At 42.1% G+C, this 25,519-nt stretch overlaps 1 protein-coding gene across 14 annotated transcripts in view; it reads right to left on the bottom strand.

The window, feature by feature from the left end:
• Positions 1-2,825: 2,825 nt before the first annotated feature.
• Znf385b (zinc finger protein 385B) overlaps positions 2,826-25,519 on the bottom strand; it is a 352,707-nt gene continuing 330,013 nt past the window's right edge. For all 14 annotated transcript variants that reach the window (XM_075984770.1, XM_075984768.1, XM_075984769.1 and 11 more), the window contains 4 exons: positions 8,336-8,581; positions 7,185-7,363; positions 6,121-6,222; positions 2,826-4,289 (listed from right to left, as the gene is read on the bottom strand). In XM_075984770.1, coding sequence (XP_075840885.1) covers positions 4,074-4,289; positions 6,121-6,222; positions 7,185-7,363; positions 8,336-8,581 — 743 coding nt within the window. In that variant the 3' untranslated portion in view covers positions 2,826-4,073. The remainder of the gene's footprint in view (positions 4,290-6,120; positions 6,223-7,184; positions 7,364-8,335; positions 8,582-25,519) is intronic.

Below are 25,519 nucleotides of genomic sequence, written 5' to 3'. Positions count from 1 at the left end.
AAACCTTTGTATTTCCTTTGTTCCTTTTCTCAACACTGTAACTAAAGCACTTTTTTTTTTTCGAGACAGGGTTTCTCTGTTGCTTTGGTGCCTGTTCTGGAACTAGCTCTTGTAGACCAGACTGGCCTTGAATACACAGAGATCCGCCTACCTCTGCCTCCCAAGGGCTGGGATTAAAGGCGTATGTCACCACCGCCTGGCCTAAAACACTTTCTGAAAAAAAAAAAATTCTACATAAGTATATCTAGTTCATCCTTGGAAAATGAGATTTCTCCTATGATAAAAAGGGGGAGTGGGGAGGAAACATCAAGGCGGTGCATTTGATACAAAATACAAGTTAGTATTTTGTGTTTTCTTCTTCCATTAGTTAATCGCGTCAAGATGACTATCAGTCTAGGTTAAAGCACAAGGCACATGTATCTCTAGTTCCTTCCATGCTGTTTCTATGCAGTTTATTTACTTAATGCGGGCTCCTTCTTCTGCCAGTTTGCAAATATATTTCACAACGTGTTTTACAAAAACTCATTATTGAGCTTTTAATACCCAAGAGGGCCTTCCTTCTCTCCTGAAGGATCCTAACACTTGAGATGAGGAGGGTTGCTCCCGAGAGAGCACGGGATGGCCACACAAACTGGAATTTCAGATAAACAACAGATAGTTTTTTAGTAAAAGTATGTCCCAAATAATAGATTCTTATTTATGGGACATACATACGCTGTATGCAATAGCATATGAAATTGCATATTAAAGGCAAATGCCATACCAGATTTACTTGTAACTTATTTTAAATTCAAATCTCACTAGGTATTTAATATTTTATCTGACTCCCTCCCCTTCAGCAAACCAGTTGCAGCTGGGCTGTGTCTGAGGAAGCAGGGTGTTTTTGTGTTGTCTTGCCTAGCTCAGGCTGTCCCAGAACTGCGCAGCCGAGTGTGCCTTTGAGCTGATCTTGCACTTCTGATTCTCTTTCCCGGACCACTCACTTACTCTGCAGTATATGTTTTTTTGTTTTGTTTTGTTTTTTTGTTTTAAACTTGCACAGTTGGCAGAGCACAATCATCATCTTCTTTCTTCAGAAATGACATGAGGAGGCATTAGTTCAAATATGTGCATTCCCTTGGGGCTGCCCAGCTCTGACACCTCAGTATCAGAGTGGATGATGGGATGTGGCCTGCTTAATAGTGCTTCATAAATCGTAGCTTGAAGCTACTCACGGCCTCTTTTGGAGGCATGAATTCTAATGAATTGCTATTCTTTTGTGCTTCCTCCTTGGGGTGGTTTAAAACTCTCAACTCTAAATCTAATCAATAAGTTTCTGGGTCTATTTAAATACTGACATTTGGAAATTTCCGAGGTTGCAATAAGCTTCAACAAGACAGAGGACAAGGCAAGGTAAATCAAATAAAACTGCCACTGAAGTCCAGAAAAGTAACAGTAAAAGTTCTCCGAGTGTCAAACAGAAACCTAATTCTTTCACAGAGTATGGCATCTATCAATCAAGCCTCCAGGTCAAATTACACAGTGCCGGATAGAGTTCAAATGGGTTACAATAAAACAAAACAAAATCCGAATTCTGAATGCCAAACTAGACTTCTGCTAGACTGTAAAAGTAACCTGTTTATAGGCGTAAGGTGTTAAGGCCAGCAGTCTTTCAGACAGCTGGATGAACTCTTTGATGGGAGAAGCCATTGACTTCGCTTACTGAGCCTCCGTCACAGCGCCCCTGCCATCTACCAGGTTTGGTTTTAAAGAGTATTTATTTCCCACTCCAACCCAAATCTCCATTTAAAAGACTTACGGGGTTTGGGCTTAGGGGCCGAAGACAGAAGATCTATAATAGTTTTGTTACCATTTTTCCTCAAAAGTCTACGATAGCGCGATAGATTAACCATGGGGGCATATTCTTTGCTCTTCTTTGCATTTAAGACCTGAAGTCTCATAGTCCTCCCTTAGATTTGGATGGGTTTAGTGTCTTTCTTGATCAGTAGGCTGTGGCGGGAGTGACATGCTAGTACTCTCTGGAGTGATTCATAAAGAAGCCTTTGATTCCCAGCTAGGCCTTTTAAAATCACCGTGTAAGAATCCAATTCAACGGGAAAGATTCGGGGAACCACACACACACTCTGGTAGACTGTTCCAGCAGAGTCCAAACTAGGCATTTCCACAGGGGTGCACTGGCCAATGAAACTATCTGGACTTTGCAAACTAGCCCCGCCCCGCCCCTCCCGGCCCGGCCCGGCCCAGCCCAGCTCTGCTCAGCTTCTGGCTGAATATGATTATGGGAACTCGGATGATGCCTGAGGGAATAGAGCACAACCCAGGCAGATGCCCTCTGGAATTACCAGCCTGTGAAATCCTGATGTAATAAAACGGTTGTTATTTTAGGCCACAGAGTTTTAGTTGGTAAAGAAGCAAAAGCTCATCAGAACAAACGGAGATGCTCTAAGCGCTATGCTTAAAATGCGATAGAACAGGGTTAGAGGGAGGGGCCGGGGAGGAACGTGGAACGGGAACCGCCCATAAATGTCACTGACAGGGATAAAAGAGGAGTTGTGGGGTTTAGAGGACCTGCACAAAGTCTAAAGACCTCAGAGTCACGGGGTTTGAACAGGCTGCTACCATTTTGGACGACATTACAGCTTTGGCCTCGAGAGTCAGAGAGATCGCGGTGGGAAAGTCTGGCCTCATGCAGACACCATGAGGCGCAATGAATAAACGTGGTGATTCAGTTTGCACGCGTAAGTGTGGACCTCGGAAGAGATGGGTGATGCGAAGTCACAGGAGTCTCCAGAGAAAATGCCACAGGAAACAGCAGCAGATTTTTTTTTGGTACTTTTATTGAAAAGGTACATTTAAAAAAATACACAGACATTTTACCATTTACAGATGGCAGATATAGGCCCTCTACAAGAGTTCACTCTCTGCATTGTTTTATGATACCTCCTGCCCCTGATATCACAAACATTCCAGTCTTCTCAACAGCAGTTGGGGTTTTTTTTTTTTAGGGGGGGTGGGTTGAGGGTGGAGAAGGGCATGGTCATGTGACCTGTGACATAGTCATCAAACAGAAAGACAGATTGTTCAATTATAAATTATATATCTTCTGTACATTATTGCATCGGGGAGCCACAGAGTTATGTAGCATCATGACAAATAAAGAGAGTTTAAAATGAAGATCATTATGTAGAAATACACGGATTCATTGTCTCTTGTGGATGCACAGAAGGTGCAAAACTGTGCAATTAGGAAGCTCTTTGTGTTTCTGTACACATTTGCTTAGCAACTCAAACCGGTGAGGGGGCTACAAAAATAAGTTAGAACAAAAACAGCAAACAGGTAGTAATTATAGCTATGTTATATGGCTTTCTATTCTGTTTAAATATCTCCAAATAAAACATGAAATAAAGAAAATACATTATCTTTTGTTCTCTTAAAGAGAAAAAAAATTTCAAAGCTACTTTGCTTCCTAACAATTACACAGCAATAATAAAAAAAAAGTTCAACTCGACAAGAGTTACAATCTAGTACTACACGGGATACAACAGTACTCAGGTCGAGAACGGTACACAATCCCTAGGACACTAGTACACCAGAAGGAAGAACGCCATGATCTGTGGGGAAGATGGTATCCACAATTAAGCACTTGAGATGGACTTCCGTTCCTCACTAGAACATGCCCGCTTGGATTCCGGAGTTATTTACAGACACCCGAGGAAGAGTTGACTGTTCAAGTCTGCCAGGAAGAGATTCCATTTCGTTTCTAAGCCAGATAACGTCCATGGGAATACGGAGGTCGGTTCTCTTTTTCTGATCAATTTATTTTCAAGAAACTTAAATATCTCAGATACACCAATCAGCTGGGGTAGGATGGAGGGGGCACGGGAAACAGGGGGATAGTGCCCTTCAGCCTGGCCTCCATTTGGCTTTGGAGGTTGGGCTGATCTGCGGCCTGCACTTTGTCAGTGGGTGGGGTGGGGTGGTTACAGTCACATACAGGGCTTAACATTGCTGAATCCTCTGGGCTTTTCTTCTATGCCTTTCTGTTGGCCTGGCCTGTTGCGGGCTGCAAGTATTTAGTAAGGGGCAAAGAGGATGGAGGCGGGAGTGGCCCGGATGGGCCCATGGCCAGGCCTCAGCAGCGCAGGAGGAATGGCTGCAGCCTGGAAGAGAGAGGTGGATGGCCGAGGCGGTAGGGACAGCGCCGAGGACACAGCCGCAGCTGCCAGGGGCGAGGACAGGAAAGTCGGGGTCAGAGGCTTCATCAGATCTTTCTGGAATGCGAGCTTTGCCTAAGAAGGGGCAAGAATGGGAAACGGGATGAGGGTAATGTTTACAAGTCATAGCACCACGGGTTTCCACTAGTAAAACACCACAGAGCCAAAACAACTGAATTGTGAACATCTTGACTTTGGGAAGCCATGAAATGATGGCTGTCGCTGGGCTCGGTGGCTCTGGGTGTGAGCGGACTGTTTTGGTCTCTGGAGAGACACCCAGAAGGGGCCTGCATATACAACCAGCTCAACTCAAATCTCAGACCACGTGGTCTACAGAGATGTACGCAGCCTGGGCTGGCCTTGCGCCTGACTCAACCTCCCGGGGTGCAGCCACGCTCCACAGAGAGGAGCCACAGCACCCAATGTTCAGCATTGGATTTTGAGGAGCAAGGGTGTGAAGACTCCACATCTCTTAGACTGCATTGGGTTAGGTAATTGAGATGTAGAACGTTAGGGACCCGTGAGGAGTTGAGACTATAAAACCATTTTGCCCTTCTTGTATTGTCCCCATCCCTGTGATGAGTGTTCCCTGAAAAAAGTTATAATTAAGTCAAGTTCTGTGCTTGACAGTGACTGTAAGTGGGTTAGAAACCTCTCAACTTGAAGGGATCCCAGTGTGGACGCCTCCTGGGAAGAAATCAGTCATAAAATTCTGTCTTTTGTAACGAAAAGGGGCTGTGCCAACTGCATTTGCTTAACGCAGGTACCACCTGCCTGTGGCACCTGCTGGTAGCTTTGGTGAGGCCAGAAGATGATCTAAGCTCCCCTCCACCTGGCCCATCTCAGCTCCATCTCAGACCATGTTAGACCCTGCCCCAGAGACACTGCGAATCTATCCGTGTATTTATATGGTACCTATTGCTGAAGTCTCTTGGTATTTGTGCAAGAAACTGAAAGCGGTACAAATTGAGAGCAGGTGAGATGGCCTGGTTACCGCCATGAACAGAAAGAGCAATACAAACACTTTCATATGTATATAAGCACATAGCAGAAAAAAGGACATATGAAATCAAACCTTTCCTGAACTCCCAGGCATCGCTTGCTCTTGTTCTAGGCCTTTAGTTTAGTTTAAACCTTACAGAAGGATGTTTTTGACAAGGTTTTAGTAAAAGTAAGACATGAGCTCTTGAAAAAAGATTTATTTTTATTTTAATTGCATGTGTGCGTGAGTGCAGATGCCTGCTATGCTCAGAAGGTGTGGGACACCCTGGAACTGTTGTGAGCTGCCTGTCCCGAGTGGTGGCAACTGAAGTTGGGTCCCGTGCAGGAGCAGCAAGTGCTTTAAGCCCCTGACCTGTTTTCTCTCTGGCACCAAGACACTGACTTCTAAAGAAGCTCCCCTTTGCTCTTGTAAGGAAGACGACTTTAGAGTTCCCTGTAGCAGGAATTAAGTAGTTCATTCTAATATTGCTGGATCTGTGAGGTGGCTCAGCAGGTAGGCATGCCTGCTGCTTAGTCTGACATGGCTCAGTGGATATATGTGCCTATGGCCAGGCCTCACAACCAGATTCTGATGCCCAGGACCCGCAAGGGAGTAGGAGAGAACCAACTTCATCAAGTTTTCCTCTGCCCTCCACATAGGCACCAAGGACCAAGCACCTCTCTTCCATGAATTCACAACCATTAGCTTAGCAGTAGAACTTGTGCTAAGTAGGTAGCAAATTCTGGATTAGATCCCCAGGCCAGGCAATTAGATGATTAATATATAAATAAAATAAAGATTAATGAATGGATTAATCATTCCCCAGAGGCTAGTCTAGGAACCTCCAGTTCCGAGGCTCTCCCTATGACCACTATCCAGCATAGCCAGGCTGTGCCATAAGTCAGGTGTGCAAGGGGAACTTACGGCTAAGATGCTCGGGCTCCTCTGGAGCTTGTTGTAGGGGCTGTATTTCGGCTTTAGCGGTTTTCCTGCGACACGGTCTTTATGCCTTCGGCTGGAAATGTGCTGAAGGAAAGAGGTAGTGAGCATTAGCTGGCTCTGGGAAAGCTCTATTTCCTAGACAGCGATAGCTGGTTTCTCCATCCCTCCCCCCCCCCCCAGGAGAGGACTTTCTTTCCATCCAGTCCCTCTAATGTTCTCTACAGTCTTATCAGAGTCACCCTGGGTTGCCATGGCCGGCCATCACCAAGCCTGTCTTCCTTGACCAGATCTTGAGTGTTTAGGGGACAAGTGTCACATCCATCGACCCTTGGCTAAGGAAGCATTGTTTGCTCTTGGTAACTTTTGTGCCCGCTTATCTGTCTCCAGTCACTGGGCTGGAAGCTGAGAGGTAGGTCGTTCAGCTCAGATATTCTCTTCTAAAGAGCGAAACAATCCCACACTGGTATCTCAGCGGCTTCAGCTGAAGGAGCGGAAGGAGCTTCCTCAGCACTCTTCTATGTAGCACTTACGTATTGCGGATTAAATTTAACAGCAAACACACAGAGAACCATTGAGAGATGAGGAGCCATACACAGACACGACCTGACATGTTCAGAATGTTTAATTTGGGCTGCCTTACCTCTTATTCTTAAAAAAATATCCCTGGGAGGGCTGGCGGAGCCCGCCATTAAATCTTATTCTTAAAAAATATCCCTGGGCGGGCTGGCGGAGCCCGCCATGAGAAAAAGTGGTGCGGGGGGGGGGGCCCCCCCGCGCTGCACTGGCGGTGGCAGCAGTAACAGACATATAAACACAGAGAATAGCCATATAAGAATTTATTAACAAGGAGAGAAAGAAAGAAAGGGAAAGAGAGAGAGAAAGAGAGAGAGAGAGAGAGAGAGAGAGAGAGAGAGAGAGAGAGAGAGAGGAGAGAGGCAAAGCCCCTTGTGAGAGGAAAAGCAGGAAGAGAGAGCGATGGCGGGGCAGAGGTCAGAAGTTAAAAGGAGTGGGCGTGGCTAGGGCAGGGACCGAAAGAATAACATTACCTGCTTGAGTTGGATCTCTGAGTTAACGTGAACATCACAGATTTCACAATGAAACGTCTTGTTCTGGAGTCCTGAACCCTTGCTGCCGTTCTGCATCTTTAACCTCGACCCAGGTCTTGGGTAGGACTTAATTGGACCAGCTCCATTACGAGCCTCAACCATGGTCTTGTGTTTAGATCCTAAAAATAAAGACACATGTCCTTAGTAGCTCTTTAAGGACAGGAGGCGGGGCTGGAGATTTTGTCCAGTTGGTGGGGTTTTTGCTTAGCATGTGTGAAGACCTGGGTCTCATGCTCAGCACTTAATGTTCCTGCTGTGGTGCTTTATGCCTGTCATCCCAGGACTCGGAAAGAAGGTGGAGGCAGGCGTTCTAGGTTATCATCAGCTACACAGCAAGCCCAAAGCTAGCCTGTGCTACACGAGACCCTACCTAAATAAACAAGTAAATAAACATGAATTATAGGAAACCCTTTATTTTATGTTTCTTCCCTCTTTCCTCTTCCATTACCTTTTTCTCCCTCCCCTCTTCTCTCTATTTCCCCTTTCCCCCAACTTCCTCTCTTCCTTTCTAATTTTCTTTGAGACAGGCTTTTACTATGTATCCCAGACTGGCCTGAACTCACCTTGTAGCCCATGCTAGCCTCAAACTTGTGATTCTCCTGCCTCTTTTATGCTAAAATTACAGGCATGCACCACCACCTCTAGCCCTTGTACATGTTTTCTTCTCATTAATTTTAGTGACTGAGTAATATATTCTATCACACTGGGCTGCAATAATTTATTCAGCATATTATTACTGACAAATTTTTATGCTGTTTCCTTTTTTTTTTTGTCTCATCAGTAAATAGCGGTGGCCAGTACACACAAACCTTTCACTATATTCCTGTCACTTCATCAGAATGATTTTTGGTAAGTATTAGATGCTTTCTCATGAGATACACGACATACTTTATCTCCACACTACTTCAGCTTTGAGCTTTTCAGTCATATGACCATACTTTGCTAAAATCACTCCTAAGTAAAGCGAGAGACGCAGACAGAGAGGGAGGAATAGGGAACACATTGGCAGGCAAGCAACAGATGTTCCATTCTGGTGGGAAGAGCTGGGCTGGGTTATCAACACTCTTTAGACTCAAAGCCCCACAGCTAACCTGTGTTGTGTGCCTCCAGCTGTGACAGGGAGTTCACAGCCACTTTGCATAGCGAGCAATAGAGCAGTTTTTTGGCTTTTTCTTCTTCGGATTCAGCAGCAGACCCCAGAGCTCCGTTTGCGCTCTTGGAGGGAGAAGTGATGGCCGCAGGTGGCAGAGGTGCGGTTCCAGATTTGAGGAGAAAGGCACCTCCCTCAGAGCCTGAGGGCTGAGCTGAACCGGTGGCTTTTAACTTCCCTTTGTCTTCTACGGAAGACAACACAAAGAGGTGTTATTAAAGTCTCCCGTGACTTACAGACCAGACTTAGAAACGGGAATTTGATTTCCATATCAAGTAGAAAAACCAACACAGGTTCTTTTAAAGTTTAGCACAGATTTTAGCTTGCATAGCTTGATCTGAACAAAATCCCATCTCCTTAGCTTCCACATCAGATCGCCCCCAAATCCTAGTGATCTATGATGACTTTGGTCTCCCACTTTGGGTAGGTGATTTTTCTGGAACCCCTGAGTCATAAGTCATGCTCTAGGGAAGGCTTCACTCTAACAAAATCAGCTTCTCTTCAGCATGTTGACAAGACGAGGCAGCAACCTGAGGTAAGTCATTAGCCCATGTTGGTTTCAGCTGACAACTTAAGATTTCGTTATGGCCTGGGTATGAAGTTGAAATTTAACTTTTACACCAGGTCAAAACTTTATGTGCTTCAGTAGGGGGAAGGGAAGAGACATGGTTAACTGTGGTAATGAGCGGTAAGTTTTCCCCGCTCTCTGAACCGCAAGGCATTCTATCCAAAATATGGTGGAGCTGAGCCCCATTCTTTAGGCTCATGACTGCTCACCTGCCCAGCTGAATAAAAAGTTTTAAATAATCACATCCCACCAAGCCCGGTCACAACATGAGTATTAGTCAAATAATTTAAAGACGTCTTGACTATTTTAGTCACATGATCGCAGAAGGCCTCTTATCCTGAAGGGCCCTGAGCAGGCTGTGAGGGGGTCACAGTGGCTTTGCTAGAATCTAGGCTTTGTTCAGTGACTCCCTAGGGAGACAACAGCGTACCCGTCCCACGTGGAACTCTAGTAGAGCTTGTACTCTTAGAAAACGGCTAGAGAGATGCCGACTGACTCGCATTAAGGAAGGTTAGGTAGGGAAGCCTACATGGAAACGTATTTGCTAACTGTTCTAGGCAATTCAGGATGGTGTACAGTTGGCTGACAGGACCACCAGTTGTCTGTCTTGAGATTTAGTCACAAAACCTGCACGTGGCAAAACAAATGCCACCCTATATATGAACTAGCTATTCTCTCTTTTTACAAACAGTTTTAAGACATTTTTCCTTTTTTGAATTTAATTTTTTTGAGAATTTCATACATGAGTATAGTATTTATATCATTTCCACCCTCCTTTTTTCTTTATACACACACACACACACACTCACACACACACACTCACACATACACACACACACACACACACACACAGACAGAGAGACAGAGGAAGAGAGAGAGAGAAATATAAATACAGCCTGTCATTTATTTTTCTTAAGTGAAGCTACTGTACATTGTTTTCAATTATCATCTGCTTCAGGTTACAATGAGATGTATGAGATATATATTTTTTCTTTTTATGCTTATTTCTTTAAGTAAAACTAACAATTCCACTTTTAATTTCCTTTTTAAATTGCTAATTTATTCACTAACAAATGCATGTTGACATCATGTTAATTGCTGACAAGGTGCGAGACACCAAAGAGAATAGTAAGTGAGCCAGGTATAGACTTGCAGAAAGTTACAGAGGAGCCAAGGAAATGAGATCACCGTTCAGGGGTTCTAATTTATGGTAGAAACTTGTGAGAGGCATCAGAGCATACAGCAGAAATGGTTATTTCTGCTTGGGAAGAAAGGAACTTTTTTATTTTTTATTAAGGAAGCGTCGTTTTGGAATTTTGAAGGTCAGATTTAGGTAAGCATAGAAGGAGGGTGAAAAGGGATGGAAAATGGCCGGTTAGAAGCCTCAGCATGAGGGCAGGGGTAGGGTTGAAAACATCTCAGGGGCTCAGCCTGGCTGCTGAGTACAAGACATCAGATGTTGCAGGGAAATATTCCCAATAAAGGTCAACTGAGCCCAGAGCCAGAGACTCAAATCCACTGAAACCCATACTGAGGGCAGAAACCTCCCTATCGACAGCAGATTGAAATGTAGACTATATTGTGTGATTTAAGATGTAGATAAATAATTGTTTTCCATGAGAGTGATTCCATTAGAATCAATACTTTGGAACATAAGGAAGAATTTTGACTTTGGAAATACACACATGATTTCAACGTTGTCAGGGCATTCTGTTGCGTGATTGAAGCCTGCTGGTCAATAAAACAAACTCTAACATCAAGAAAATGACGGCTGTATTTACATATTTAAATCAGTGTGAACTTAAAAACAGCAGGGCCGAATTTTATTATTTCCCTCCCCCCAGTGGCTTGATATCACAATCTACTATCTTATTTCTCTTTGCTAAGTGACATTTTTAAAACCTGAGTTTTAAAATGGATTTGAAGGTTTAATTAATGTATTGTTTACTTCTGTTTCTTTTAATAAAGATGCGTGTCATCTGGAACTTGGAGTTCGCGGATTCCATTTTCAAGTATTCCCTTGCCTACTGTTAATTACCAGGCTCGCTGATTGTCATAATCACTTCCTGCCCGTACACACTCCTTGTAAGGTTTTCTGCTGTGGGACTTGGACGCTGTGGGACCTCTCACCCACTTCCCAGAGCTCCAAACACTGAAAGACTCTTTGCTGCACGACTTCCTTCATATCCAAGTTGATGAACCACAGAAAGTCAGCCATCAATACTTGTCATCTGTATTTTCCACTTCACACAAATAAGTTCACCTTGTTCAAAGTTAATACTGTATTTCATATGAGGTACCTTGGAGGCCTCATGTCCTAACACGGAAGGCAGTGATAAGCAATGGATCCAGGTAGATGTCAAACCTGTACATATACGTTTCTTAATTTAAAAAAAAAAATCCTTTACTTACTATGTTTGCCTTACATTTTCATTTAGAACTCTGAGAATCCTACCAAATTTTTATTATTCTATTTGCAAAGGTTACTCTTGAATCTGATTTCATTAGTGTGAAAATTTCTCATGTTTATCACGAGCTCTTGTGGGCCATGGCTCAATTACAGCTTACAGCAATTGATACTTCAGATATCAACCCACCTGAAAAATTCTTCTCAGATGGAGTAACCCTGCCCGGCAAAGCTGGCAATGCCCCTGACTCTGGAGACTGCTGCTTTCATCTGTAATTTTACTCGTGCAGTTCCAGCTATGCTATCTCCCCATTACCACACGCTTTCATGTAATGTGTACATGGAATCCCATGATTACATCTCAGTCTTACGGGCACACGCATTTGTGGATGGTCGGGGGGTGACTTCTCTCTGTACTGTGTTCTCCACGTTATGGTGAGAAACTTAGAAATCTGGTCTGTATTATTAGCCTGGCTGACGGAGCAAGTTGGCCAGACATGCATCCTGGACACGTCACAAATGGAGCTTTCACACATTTACTTATGAAATTTCAGGTGTCTGGCCTTGTACAACCTAAGCCTTCAGAGTATTGATGATGAACCAGAGATACTGGTATTGCCGGTGTCTGTCCCTGTTTAACCTTAGCCCTTCAAGAAACCAATAGCACCTACCTGACTAACCATGTCCAGATATTATTAATCACACTGAAGAAATGTAAAATAATGCACTTATTGTCTGCCTTTTCCTTACACCTCCCCATGGTTTAATTTTCTCCCTTTGTAACCTGTAGTGGTCCCTTTAAAAGATGGTGGGCACCTTCCCACAGCTGCAGCTGCAGTTACCTACAAAGTGTAGCTGATAAGCTTTGCTAACTTATCTTCAAAGAATGTCTGTGTCCCTGAGAATTTTCCTTGTGGTTTTTTATATTACTACCAAGTTGCTAATGAATGGACACACACACACACTTGGGAATTTGTTAGGGCAGAAGAAATAGATTGGGAAGAAATAAGATGGAGAAGCAGAAGAAGAAAAAACAATGTAAAGTAATTCGAACAAGAATGAATTAGAACAGAGTACTGTAACAGAGAATTGGATTTAGAATGAGACGGAGACTTTGAGAGAAGAAATTATAAACAATTAGGACAGAAGAATTAGGGTAGAGGCAGCAGAATAAGGAGAAATAAAAGGAGCACAGAATAGAAAGACGTGTGTGAGAGATTTTTTTTCCTACAGCCATTAGACTTTAGTTCCTACGCTTACTGTGGCTTCTCTTTTCGAACCCTGAGTGAAAACCTTTAAGGCAGGCCCTTGAAGGCTTTCAATATTTTTTTTCTAGCCAGGTTTCAATGATGGAATAACATACATATCTATATATTAACAAATCTGCGTTCACTATAAAAATTTAGAAGATAAGGTCAGATGACATTTAAAAAGTCATGAGTTCACCAAAATGTTGTATATCAATTTTATTTTATTTATTTTACACAAATTCTAATGAGGGAGAAACCATTGCTACCTACACTTTTTTGTTTAGTCTGAGTTTCTCTTGCAAAATTTCTACAGACCATAATGGTGCACGTATTTGAATACATCTCTACATTTATGTAGGCAGATACAGAATGTCCCTCCCCATCATCCCAGAAGGTTTGTTTGAACTCTTAATCAATTAAGAACTCCTAAAGGTAACCACTATTCTTAGCTATTCATATAAATGGAATCACACAACAGGCATTTTGGAACTATTACACGGAGAAGGTCTTTTTCTCCTTTCCAGGTCATGTTCTGGAAACATGTGACTACACTATAGTCATCTTTTGGATACTGATGAACATCTGGAATGTTTTCAGTTTTGCCTATTTTGAGTAATGCTACTATGAGCATTACGTTGGTTTGTAAATTTAAATACTAATCTGTAGCCAGCAGAATCTCTGGGCCATAAGATACGCATCTCTCTGTCGTTAGTAGGTTCCAAAAACAGTTTTCTAACATAACTGTACCAGTTTATCTTCTTATCAGGAACATATGAGAACCCCAGACTTCCTGCATTCTCTCTAGGACTAGGTACTGAGGTACCTAGGGAGAAAAGGTGGGTGCATGTTGCAAAAGGCTAATGCCATAGTAGAGCTCTAGGGTGCGCGCGCGCATGTGCACACACACATACACACACACACACACATACACACACACATACACACACACATACACACACATACACATACACACACATACACACACGCACGTACACACACATACACACACGCACATACACACACATACACACACACACACACACATACACATACACACACATACACACACATACACACACATACACACAGGCACATACACACACACATATACACACATACACACACATACACACATATACACACATACACACACGCACATACACACACATACACACATACACACATACACACACATGCACACATACACACACATATACACACATACACACACATACACACACATACACACACACACACACAGAGTCTGAACTGACATCCTTTGTTTAACATGTATCACAACTCCTCTCCCAGCCTTTCTTTCCTCTAAGTGCAGTCTTATGATAATCACATTTCTGTATAAACAAAGTCAGGGCTTAAGGAAACAAGATGCCTATAGCTGTTCAATTAATGAAGAGAGAACACCGATTCCCACAAGGGCTGCCTGAACACGGAGCTGGTGCACTTACCGCTCTAATATTTTGTAGGCTCTTACATTGAGACTGCTCACTGAGTCTGACACTGGAAGTGGATGGTGTCATTCTGGGTATGGAAGTCATTAGAGGCCATCAAAAGCATTACATGTTATGCTCAAAACTGCCAAGAAATGGGTAAATAAAATGGTTTTAGCACTGTTCCTTTAAGTGCAGGGGGTATCAGAAGTGTCCCTTCTTAGATGTCCCTTTGGCATAAGGGTTATTTTGAGGAGCAGCAGCCATAGGAGAGGCTCAGATAATTAGAAACTGCTGTATTTTAGGGGAAGTGCACACCTACAATGGAAAGCCTGCTTCTAAGGGTGCCCCTTTCTCTGTACCGGGAAGAGAAGGACTTCACATCTCTAGAGGCTCTTAAGGGGAAAGCCAGTTTCGACATTAACTTTATTTACCGTCTCTCTTGGTCATTTCCTATAACTTCCTGTAACTGGTCTCTCCAAGCCTTTCTTTGTCCATTTGAAGAAGGTACTTAAGTCTGAATTCAGAGCTATTTCTCAGAGACACTTTCATTTCTCTCGGCATTGCATGGATACACACAAGACATATGTGTTATGCTTCCTCCTCTCCAATCTGTGTTTCATCACAGGAGTCAGTTCCAAGCAAAAACTCGGAAAGAGAGAAAATGATTTTATTTCTCTGTACTTTAGTAGCGACTTAGCTTGTGGGCCACAGAAACAAATGTTAGTAGCCCTCCAAATCTTTATTTCATGCAAAAATCCACCCAGATTGTTTTCCTGTGGTTTTTCTACTTCCCAGTTAATTCCCCAAACTTAATGGATATGCCAATGAAATCCTCATGTTTCATAAGAAAAAAATTTTCTTGCTTTGTTGTTTTTAAGGTCTTAATTGTCAAGTCTGTTTGAATTAAAAGCCATTAGTAATTTTCTACCTCTGAGAAATGGTCAGGATTTTAAAATCACAACAGGAGGAGGGTGGAAAGACACATAAAATATATAGCTTACGTCTTGTAAGACATATATAGATACATAAATATTTATAATAAAATAATTACGTTTACCATTTGGTGGGCCTGCAAATTAACATAAAGAAATAACTATCCACCCATGTAACAATCATTTAATGAACACCTACATATAATCTACAGTATGTAAACTGCAAAGTTAAAAGGAAAAGGACCAAGACTTTGAACTCAATGGAAACTACGTATCTAGTGGAGGCAGAAACTAAGGTTGTGTGTGATGTTGGGGCTCAGGAAACAATGCTCCGCGGTGTTTGGCATGCGAAGCATTTTGGAGTTAAAGATTAAAGTTTGAGTACCGAGAGCGGAAAGGTGATGAGATCCATGTTTTCAGATCATCGTGCTGACTGCTGTAATAGCAATGGCCATTCCTTTGTGAGCTAGCCTGGGCAACAGTAAGTAGTAAGGTCATCTGCAATGTTTCTTCAGGGGAAGGGACCCAAAGAACAAGACCCAAAGAAGACACCCTCCCTGGATAATCGAGACCCTTTCAACATGCTGCCTTCTTGCTCCCTGTCTCACTCTTCTTCCCTTTCTTCTTTGTAAAAAGCCCTCTGCAACTCTGAGCTGCCATCTTTTGAGAACTGGCTTTCAAGAGGTGAGTGGCCCAACCCTGTGTCCACCATCCCTATTGAAAAACAAACTGTGAAAGCACAGATACCAGGAAGGAGACCACTGCAGCTGTCCACAGGGTAGCCAAGGTTAGCAGTAGTTAGGAGATCACTGAAGTTGTTCACAAGGTAGCCAAGGTTAGCAGTAGTTAGGAGACCACTGCAGTTGTCTACAGGGTAGCCAAGGTTAGCAGTAGTTAGGAAGACCACTGCAGTTGTCCACAGGGTAGCCAAGGTTGTCCACAAGGTAGCCAGGGTTAGCAGTAGTTAGGAGACCACTGCAGTTGTTCACAAGGTAGCCAAGGTTAGCAGTAGTTAGGAGACCACTGCACTTGTCCACAAGGTAGCTAAGGTTAGTACTAGAGAACTCCTGGTAGTTTCAGGGCATGTTTGTATTTAGAATCACTAAGACTTACTGATTATATGTGAAATGTCCAAAGAAAGAAATCAGGGATCTATGGCTTTGGTATGAACACTCAGTAAATGACAGTGGTTCCATTTATGAAGAGGGCGGTGATGGTCTTTAGGTGGAGAACAAAACCTTCTGTCCTATAGCTAAGAACACCTGGCTATTCCTTGTTGCATTCCCAGCTGACATTAATCTCCAGCAAGACTTAGGTGATTGCTAAATTAATCCTCAGACATACAAAACAATTTCCTTTTCTTGTTGGTCTTAAGAGTCAAGGAGGCCACAAAAGTAAGGCGAGGACTTCAGGAGGCGGGTACAGTAAAGTGGTGTTCACTGTGGAGTAGCTATTAGTGACTCACATCACAGACAATGGATTTTGCTGGGATACTGTGGGTTTCTAAAGACATGCTATTTACTGCTAAGGACTGAGAAAAAAAAGTCTAGTCTTAATAGAAAACCATTACATCTGGGCTATCCCAAGCCAGTTCCTTAGGTTGCAAAACAGTTATTTTAATATTAAATTTGAAGGAAGCAGTATTATTTACACACTGACATATTGTGTTTATTGTTATCACTTTAGTACTATTTTATAATTAAGATGTATTGTTCTCTGCTTATCATATAGTAATTTGTTAAGAAGTCTCTGATAATCCATGAACCTTGATCACTGATATCTACTGATGTCCTTATAAAACAGCCCTTCCAGAAGCACAAAGGAACCCCAAAGTTTGAAGGTTTTGAGAGAATGACATTGACTCCAGGGAACTGGTGAATACTCCCCATCCTTGCGTGAGGAGGACTGAGGTTAGGGATATCTCTCCAACAGGATCTCCCCAAAAAGAACCAAATGAAGACCAGAAGAAAGGAGAAAGGAACTTTTAAATAAGTCAGAGTGCCCTGAAAGACAGCGTGTCTTGCAAGCATGGAAGTGGAGGGCAGTCAGGGAAATCTCCAGAACCAGTTGCATGGCCTCTTTGTCCGCTGAGGTTCTGGAGGAGGCATGAACACTGCGTTCTTCCTGGGCTCGTGTGATGCATGGCCATGAAAAGGCCACCTCCTTGGGCCAACCAAGGAAGAAATCATTAGCTATGCTCTGTTACTATTTGTTTTGACTTCGCAGTCAATGAAAGGCTGTTCTTGTGGCCCCCGACTCAGTATGGCTGCGTGAGACAGAAAATCTAGTCAGGACTATTACCACGAGTTCACTTGTTGGATTTGAGTCAGGAATGGTGAAGAGGTAGCATCCTTTTCTGTCAGTTTATCATAGCTTAGTTTTATAGTCATTTTTCTCAGCAAGCAGGGAGAAGCCCTCGGAGAATCGCTTGCTTAAATGTCAACATGTGAAAGTCCCAAGTTCCCTCTCTGAGACTCTGTCTTCCCTCCTACTTCCTCAACCCTCAGTTAACCTTTCTGAGACCACAGAAGTTAACTTCGCTTGTCATACTTAATATTTTACTGGGGAGTATTGGGCACGGAGGCAGACAATGAAGGCATGCCTGGTCATTCCCCTTCCTTTCTCCATCAACACCTCCAGCGCCAAGTCGCCATCATCTCAGAAAGCCCTGCCCGGTTACTACATAAGACTCCTGGGACCAAGGAGTTTTGGTGTGAGGAATTCTCAGGCCATTTTCTTTTCTTTTATCTTTCTATTTCCTGAGCAGTAGTAAGACACAAACGGGTGTCAGCCAGAGCACTCTCTTCCCTGTGCAGTCTGTGAGAAATGAAGCTAAAAAGCCCGGAGGGCTCCATACAAGACGGGGACTTGGAGGGCCGGGGGTGGGGTGGGGGGGGTGGGAGGAGCGTTGCTGGACCACTGTGAACCTGTAAGGATGTAAATCAATGCATTGCCAAGGGCTTCTGACGCCCTTGCCTCATCTGTCTCAGCCTTACCTACACGTTTACTAAAGCACGAGGGGTGGAAACCACTAACTGATGACAGATATTTTAAAGTTTAAAGTAGAATTCCATTAAGATAGGTAATGGATTTGCAAAAAAAAAAAAATGAAAAAAGATCCTCCACAAAATACAGAAGCAGCAGACCTGGTACTTTAGATGCAAAGATGCAAAACAATATGTAATAAGAGATGTGGAGATGCTGTTAGGCTGCCATCTCTAACATCTTTTCAAAATATATATTTTTTGTATTGTGTATTGCTGCACGCACAAAGCAAGTGCTCTTCATCTGTAGCATAACAGGACCTGCCAGAAGGAACAGGAAGAAGAAAAGGCCGGCCTTGCAGAGCTCGGTGGATACAGCAGTCAGCTCATCTGAACTTTATCTAGCAGGTGTTTTCCCAAAGGTTACATGGAGAAAGATCATGGGAAATGTGGCAGTCTGAAGGTACCATCTAAAGGCTTTTTTTTTTGAAGATGTAACTTTTTGGAATAGTCATAAACAACTATTTTAATATCCTTGGCTCTTAGGGATCAGGTTTAAATAAGGAATATGCACACTTTGGCCAGGGAAGCAGGTAGGCTAACAGCAAATCTTCTCCTCACCTTCCATTCCTCCAAGTCCAGTCCCCCACTCTCATCCCCAGCTCTGCAGCTGACCACCCGCCAACCCCCCCAAAACACCTCCAACCCTGGTGAACCACATAGATCTTCCCCGTGAACTTCTCTGCCCACTCTCTGCGTTCCCCAGCCCCCCACTCCAGCAGGCAGTCAGGCTAGGGAGGCAGATCTGGACCTCTCTTCTTCCTCCAAATCCCCGTCTCATCCTAAGCTCTAGCAGACTACCCGTTGGTGCCTCTCCTCACTCACTGTCCCCATTCCCAGGAGACTAAGCAGATCCTGGTGGAACCCCTGCTTTCCTCCCTCCTGTGGACACCGTCAACCTTCTTCCTAGCCAATCCCCAGGCCTGTCAGCTCCTGTTACCCAAGAAACATTTTACCTGGAGCCCCCAGTGGCTAAGCCTCTCAGGATCTTGGGAGAATTTACTAACAGCTGACCCACTGACTCTGCCTCTCCTAAGAACCAGAAAGGGAGGAAAACACCCATCCAGAAAAGACAAGGCCAGATATCAGCACCTAGAATTATAATCTTCCAAACCCAGATGCCTAGACATGAGCAGAAAACATAATCAATAGCAGCCAGGACAATATGTCTCCACTAGAGCCCAGCAACCTACCACAGCAGGCCCGGAGTATTGCAACACACCTGATGCACAGGACAAAAACTGTAAGACAGTCTTTATGAATATGACAGAGGTCCTTAAAGGGGCCATGAATAAATCCCTTAAAGAACTCTATGAAAACACAAATAGTGGAAATAAATAAAACAGTTCAAGATATGAAAGTGGAAAGGGAAGCAATAAAGAAAACCCAAACTGAGGGAAATGTGGAACTGAAAAATGTAGGAACTTGACCAGGAAGCTCAGGGGCAAGCCTCACCAACAGAATACAGGAGATGAAAGAGAAACTCAGGCATTGAAGACACTATAAGAAACGAATACTTCAGTCAAAGAAAATGTTAAATCTAAGAAAACCTTGGTACAAGAAACCAGAAAATTTGGGACACTATGAAAAGACCCAAATCTAAGAATAACATGAATAAAGGAAGGAGAAGAAACCCAGGTCAAATGAACAGAAAATATTTTCAACAAAAATTATAGAAAAAATTTCCCTAACTTAAAGAGGTGCCTATCAAGGTACAAGAAGCTTACAGAACATTGAAAAGATGGGACCAGAAAAGAGATCCCCTTGTTACATTAGAATGGAAAAACTAAATGTACTGAATAAAGAAAGAATATTAAAAGCTTCCAGGGAAAAAGATCAAATAACATATAAAGACAGACCTATTAGAATAACACTTGACTTTTCAACGAACTCTGAATGTCAGAAGGTCCTGGACAGATGTTCTACAGATTCTAGAAAAATCACACATGCCAGTCCAGACAACTGTATACAGCAAAACTTTCAATCATAATAGATGGATAAAATAAAATATTTCAAGATAAAACCAAATTTAAGCAATGCCTATCTACAAGTCCAGCCCTATAGAAGAATCCTAGGTGGAAAACTCCAATCTAAAGTGGTTAAACACACCCAAGAAAACACATGGAATAAATAATCCCAGACCAGAAAATCAAAGGAGCAGTCTCTCTCTCTCTCTCTCTCTCTCTCTCTCTCTCTCTCTCTCTCTCTCTCTCTCCTTACAGAACATTGAAAAGGTGGGATCAGAAATCCACTTGAACGCATTGGCACAGGAGACCACTTCCTAAATGTAACTCCAGTAGCACAGGCACTGAGAAAAACAATAAATGGGACCTCCTGAAACGGAAAGCTTCTGTAAAGCAAAGGACGCGGTCAACAAGACAAATCGACAGCCTACAGAATGAAAAGAGATCTTCACCAACTCCACATCAGACAGAGGTTTGATCTCCAAAATACACAAAGAACTCAAGAAATTGGTCATCAAAAGAACAAATAATCCAATAAAAAAAATGGAGTACAGACCTAAACAGGGAACTCTCAACAGAGAAATCTAAAATGGCTGAAAGACATCCTTAGTCATCAGAGAAATGCAAATCAAAACAACTCTGAGATTCCGTTTTATACCTGTAAGAATGGCCAAGATCAAAAACACGCATGACAACTTATGCTGGAGAGATTGTGGGGAAAAGGGAACACTTCTACATTGCTGGTGGGAATGCAAGCTGGTCAACCCCTTTAGATATCAGTGTGGCGATTTCTCAGAAAATTAGGAAACAACCTTCCTCAAGACCCAGTAATACCACTTTGGGGTATATATTCAAAGGATGCTCAATCGTGCCACAAGGACATGTGCTCAACTATGTTCATAGCAGCATTGTGTGTCATAGACAGAACCTGGAAACAACCTAAATGTCCCTTGACTGAAGAATGGATAAGGAAAATATGGTACATTTACACAATGGAGTATTACAAAGCAGAAAAAAATAGTAACATCTTGAAATTTGCGGGCAATGGATGGAGCTAGAAAACAGCATATTGAGTGAGGTAACCCTGACCCAGAAAGACAATTATCATATATACTCACTCATAAGTGGTTTTTAAACATAAATCAAAGAAAACCAGCCTACAAATCACAATCCCAGAGAACCTAGACAACAATGAGGACCCTAAGAGAAACATACATGGATCTAATCTGCATGGGAAGTAGAAAAAAGACAAGATCTCCTCAGTAAATTGGAAACATGGGGACCATGGGAGAGGGTAGAAGGGGAGGGTAGAGGAAGAGAGGGGAACAGAGAAAAATGTATAGCTCAATAAAATAAAATGAAGAAAAAAATAAAAACTGGAAAGATCTCAAACTAGTAACTAACAGCACACCTGAAAGTTCTAGAACAAAAAGAAGAAATTACAGCCAAAAGTAGTAGACATCAAGAAATAATCTAATTCAGGTCTTAAATCAATAAAATAGAAACAACATCAAACACCAATACAATGAAATAAACACAGAGTTGGTTCTTTAACAAACGCTTAAGATTGACACTTATCCAAATTAACTAAAAGGCAGATAAAGAACATCCAAATTAACAAGATTAGAAATGAAAAGGGGACATAACAACAGGCACTGAGGAAACCAAGAGATTCATAAAGATACAAGTAAAAACCTGTATTTCATCAAATCGGAAAATCTAAAGGAACTCGATAATTTTCTCAATATATGCCACTTACCAAAATTAGATCAGATAAGCAAGTTAAACAGACCTATAACATCTAGAGAAATATAAGCAGTCATTAAAATCTCCAAACAAACAAACAAGCCCAGGAATTCTACCAGACTTTCCAAGAAGAGTTAATGACAAAACTCACAAAATAGAAACAAAAACAATCATTGCCCAATTTGTTATATGAGGGCACTGTCATCCTGATCTCAAACTATATAGAGACTGAAAAAACAAGAGAATTACAAAGCAATTTCCCTTAAGAACATAGATGTAAAATTTCCCAACAAAATGGTTGCAAACCTAATCCAAGAACAGGTCTAAAAGAACCTCCACCATGATCATGTAGGCTTCATCCCAGACATGGTTCAACATATTTAAACCTATAAATGTAACCCACCATATAAACAAACCAAGAGACAAACCACATGATCATCTCATTAGATGCAGAAAAAAGCATTTGACAAAATCCAGCCCTCCTTATGAGAAAAGTACTGGAGATATTAGGAATACAGGAGGCATTCTTCAACATAATATAGGCAATTTACAGCAAGCCCATAGCTAATATCAACTTAAATGGAGAGAAACTCAAAGCAATTTCACTAAAATTAGGAACAAGACAAAGTTGTCCACATTCTCCATACCTAATCAAGATAGTACTTTAAATCTTAGCTAGAGCAATAAGACAACTGAAGAAGACCAATGGAATGCAAATTGGAAAGGAAGAAGTCAAATCGTCTTTATTAGCAGATGATCTGATATTATGCATAAGTTAAACATTCCACTGGGAAACTCCTACAACTGATAAACACTTTCAGTGAAGTAGCTGAATACAAAATCAACTCACAAAAATCAGTAGCACTCCTGTAAATACATGTACTGAGAAAGAAATCAGGGAAACAACACCTTAGCTTAGAAACTCACAATAGCCTCAAATAATATAAAATATCTTGAGGTAGGTATCAGAAGATGGAATTCACCAATGCTCATGGATCAGTAGGATTAACATAGTAAAAATTACCACCCTATCAAAAGCAATCTACAGATTCATATGGAATCTCTCTCTCTCTCTCTCTCTCTCTCTCTCTCTCTCTCTCTCTCTCTCTCTCTCTCTCTCTCTCTCACACACACACACACACACACACACACACACACACGCACAACAGGATAGTTAAAACTATCCTGAATTATAAAAGAACTTATGGAATTATCACCATCCCAACTTCAAATTGTACTACAAAGCCATAGTAATAAAAACCACATGGCACTGGCACAAAAACAGACGCATTAATAAGTGGAATCTAACTGAAGACCCAGACAAAAATTCACACACCTACAGACACTTGATGTTAGACAAAGAAGCCAGAAATACACATTGTAAAAAAGATAGCATCTTCAACAAACAATACTGGTCAAACTGGACAGTTACACAAAGAAAAATCCAAATAGATCCATACTTATCACCCCGTACAAAATTTAATTCCAAACGGATCAAATACTTTAACATAAAACCAGATACACTGAACCTAATAGAAAAATGTGGGGAATAGTTTTGAACTCACCTGCACAGGAAAAGAGTTTCTCAACAGAACACCATTAGCACAGGCACTAAAGATCAATAATCAATATTAAATGGGAACTCATGAAACTGAAAAGCTTCTGTATGGCAAATGATACCGTCATTTGGAGAAAGAGGCAGCCTACAGAATCAAAAGATTTTTACCCAATTACATATCTGATAGAGGGCTGATATCCAAAATATATTAAGAACTCAAAAACCTGGATATCAAGAAAATAAATAACCAAATTAAAAATGGGAATCTAAACAGAGAATTCTCAGAAAGGAAGCTCAAATGACTGAGAAACAAATAAATGTTCATCATCCTTATCCATCAGGGAAATTCAAATTAAAACTGCTTTGAGATCCCATCTTATATCTGTCAGAATGTGTAAGATCAACCATACAAATGACAGCTCATACAGGCAAGGAAATGGAATAAGATAAATAACTCATCTGATATTGGTGGGGATATAAAATTGTACGTCACTATGGAAATCAATATGGTCGCTGCTCAGAAAGTTGGGAATTGATCTAAAGATCTGGCAGTACTACTCTTGGGCATATGCCCAGGGGTCACACCATCCCACCACAAAGACAATTGCTCAACCACGTTCATCGCTGCCCTATCTATAATAGACAGAAACTGGAAACAACCTAGACATTTCTCAACAGAATGGCTGAAGAAAATGTGGTCCATGTACCCAATAGAGCATTACTCAGCTGTTAAAAAGTGAAATCGGGAAATGTACAGGTAAATGGATGAAACTAGAAAAATCATTCCGAGTTCGATAACCCAGACCCAGAAAGACAAATGTGGTACGTATTTGCTTACAGGTGAATATTAGCTGTTAATTCAATGCTAACCAAGCTACAATCCATTTAAACGCAGAGGTTAGGTATGGAGTAAGGGATTGAGGGTGGCACAGATAGATATCCCTAGAAAAAGGGAAATGATATAGTTATGGATGGATGTGGGGGTGGGGCTGGAATGGGAGGACCAAATGGAGGTGAAAAGGAGGAGGGAGACAAGGGAGGAAATATGAGGAACAACAGTTAAAATTAAGGGCCATTTGAGGATCACATGGAAATCTAATACAGCAAAATAAACACACACAAACACATACTTCTTCCTAAAATATACATATACACAAAGGATCGCTAAATAAAATCGCTAAATAATGAGGGAGACAGAGCTTCAGCTGAACATTTCTTGTCACCAGATGAAGCCTCTAGTACTTGGAATGGTTTACACATAACTGAGGTGTTGGCCAAAGGAATCCCAGAGGAACCCGTAAACAACCTAAGCTTAGCGGAGACTGTAAGTTGCTCTCCACAAACTGACAGCAGAGCCCCACTGTTGAAGATAGCCCCGACACAACTCACCAAACACAGAGAAGTTAAGCTGTTGCCGACACGGAACCATCATACCTACACGCTAGTGTCTTTGGTACAGGAAGGTACTCGATGTGCTACCAAAGGAGAAACACAGACACCAATGCAGCCACAAACCCCTTATCTACAATGGTGTCCTCCTGCACATTAAGGCTAGTGCAATGGTGGCCCAGAGTTTATGGGAGTAAACCACCAGTATCTGATTCGAGAGCCAATGCAACTCGAACCTACACCCAACTCTGCTTGGGTGATAACGCACTTGAGACTAGACAGCCCAGAGACCTACGGTAGAACCCAGTACTGCTGTTCTAAAAACAAAACAAGAAAACATAACACCAAAATGTCTCCTATGAACATTTTCCCATACTCATAGATCAGGGACTTGCTCAGTTATCACTGGAGAAGTTTCCACCTGCAGCAAATGGGATCAAATACAGTGACCAGTGAGAGACCTTGGAATGTTCAGCCATAAGGGAATGTCTAAAATCAAATCCCCTGCCTCAGGAATCAGCAGAAAAGGAGGTGGAAGAATTTCCTTGAATAAGTATTACAACTTCCAGTTTAGTGTTTTTATGGAATTCCTGGGTGTGTGAATGAGTGGGTCTGTTTCGTGTGCCTTCTCTTGGGCTCTTTTCTGTTTGTTTTGCTCGATTCCAAAGTGCTGGTTTTTGTTTTATCTTATATTTTACTCTATTATATTTTATTATTATTAAATAGAAACCTATTTGTTTGCTAGTGAGAGACAAACAGGGGTTGACTTGGATGGGAGGAGAGGTGGGAAGAAACTGGAAGGAGTAGAGGGAGGGA

The sequence above is a fragment of the Microtus pennsylvanicus genome, chromosome 9 (assembly GCF_037038515.1).
Source record: "Microtus pennsylvanicus isolate mMicPen1 chromosome 9, mMicPen1.hap1, whole genome shotgun sequence".
NCBI lineage: Eukaryota > Metazoa > Chordata > Mammalia > Rodentia > Cricetidae > Microtus > Microtus pennsylvanicus.
This window is presented reverse-complemented; position numbering and strand designations above follow the sequence as displayed.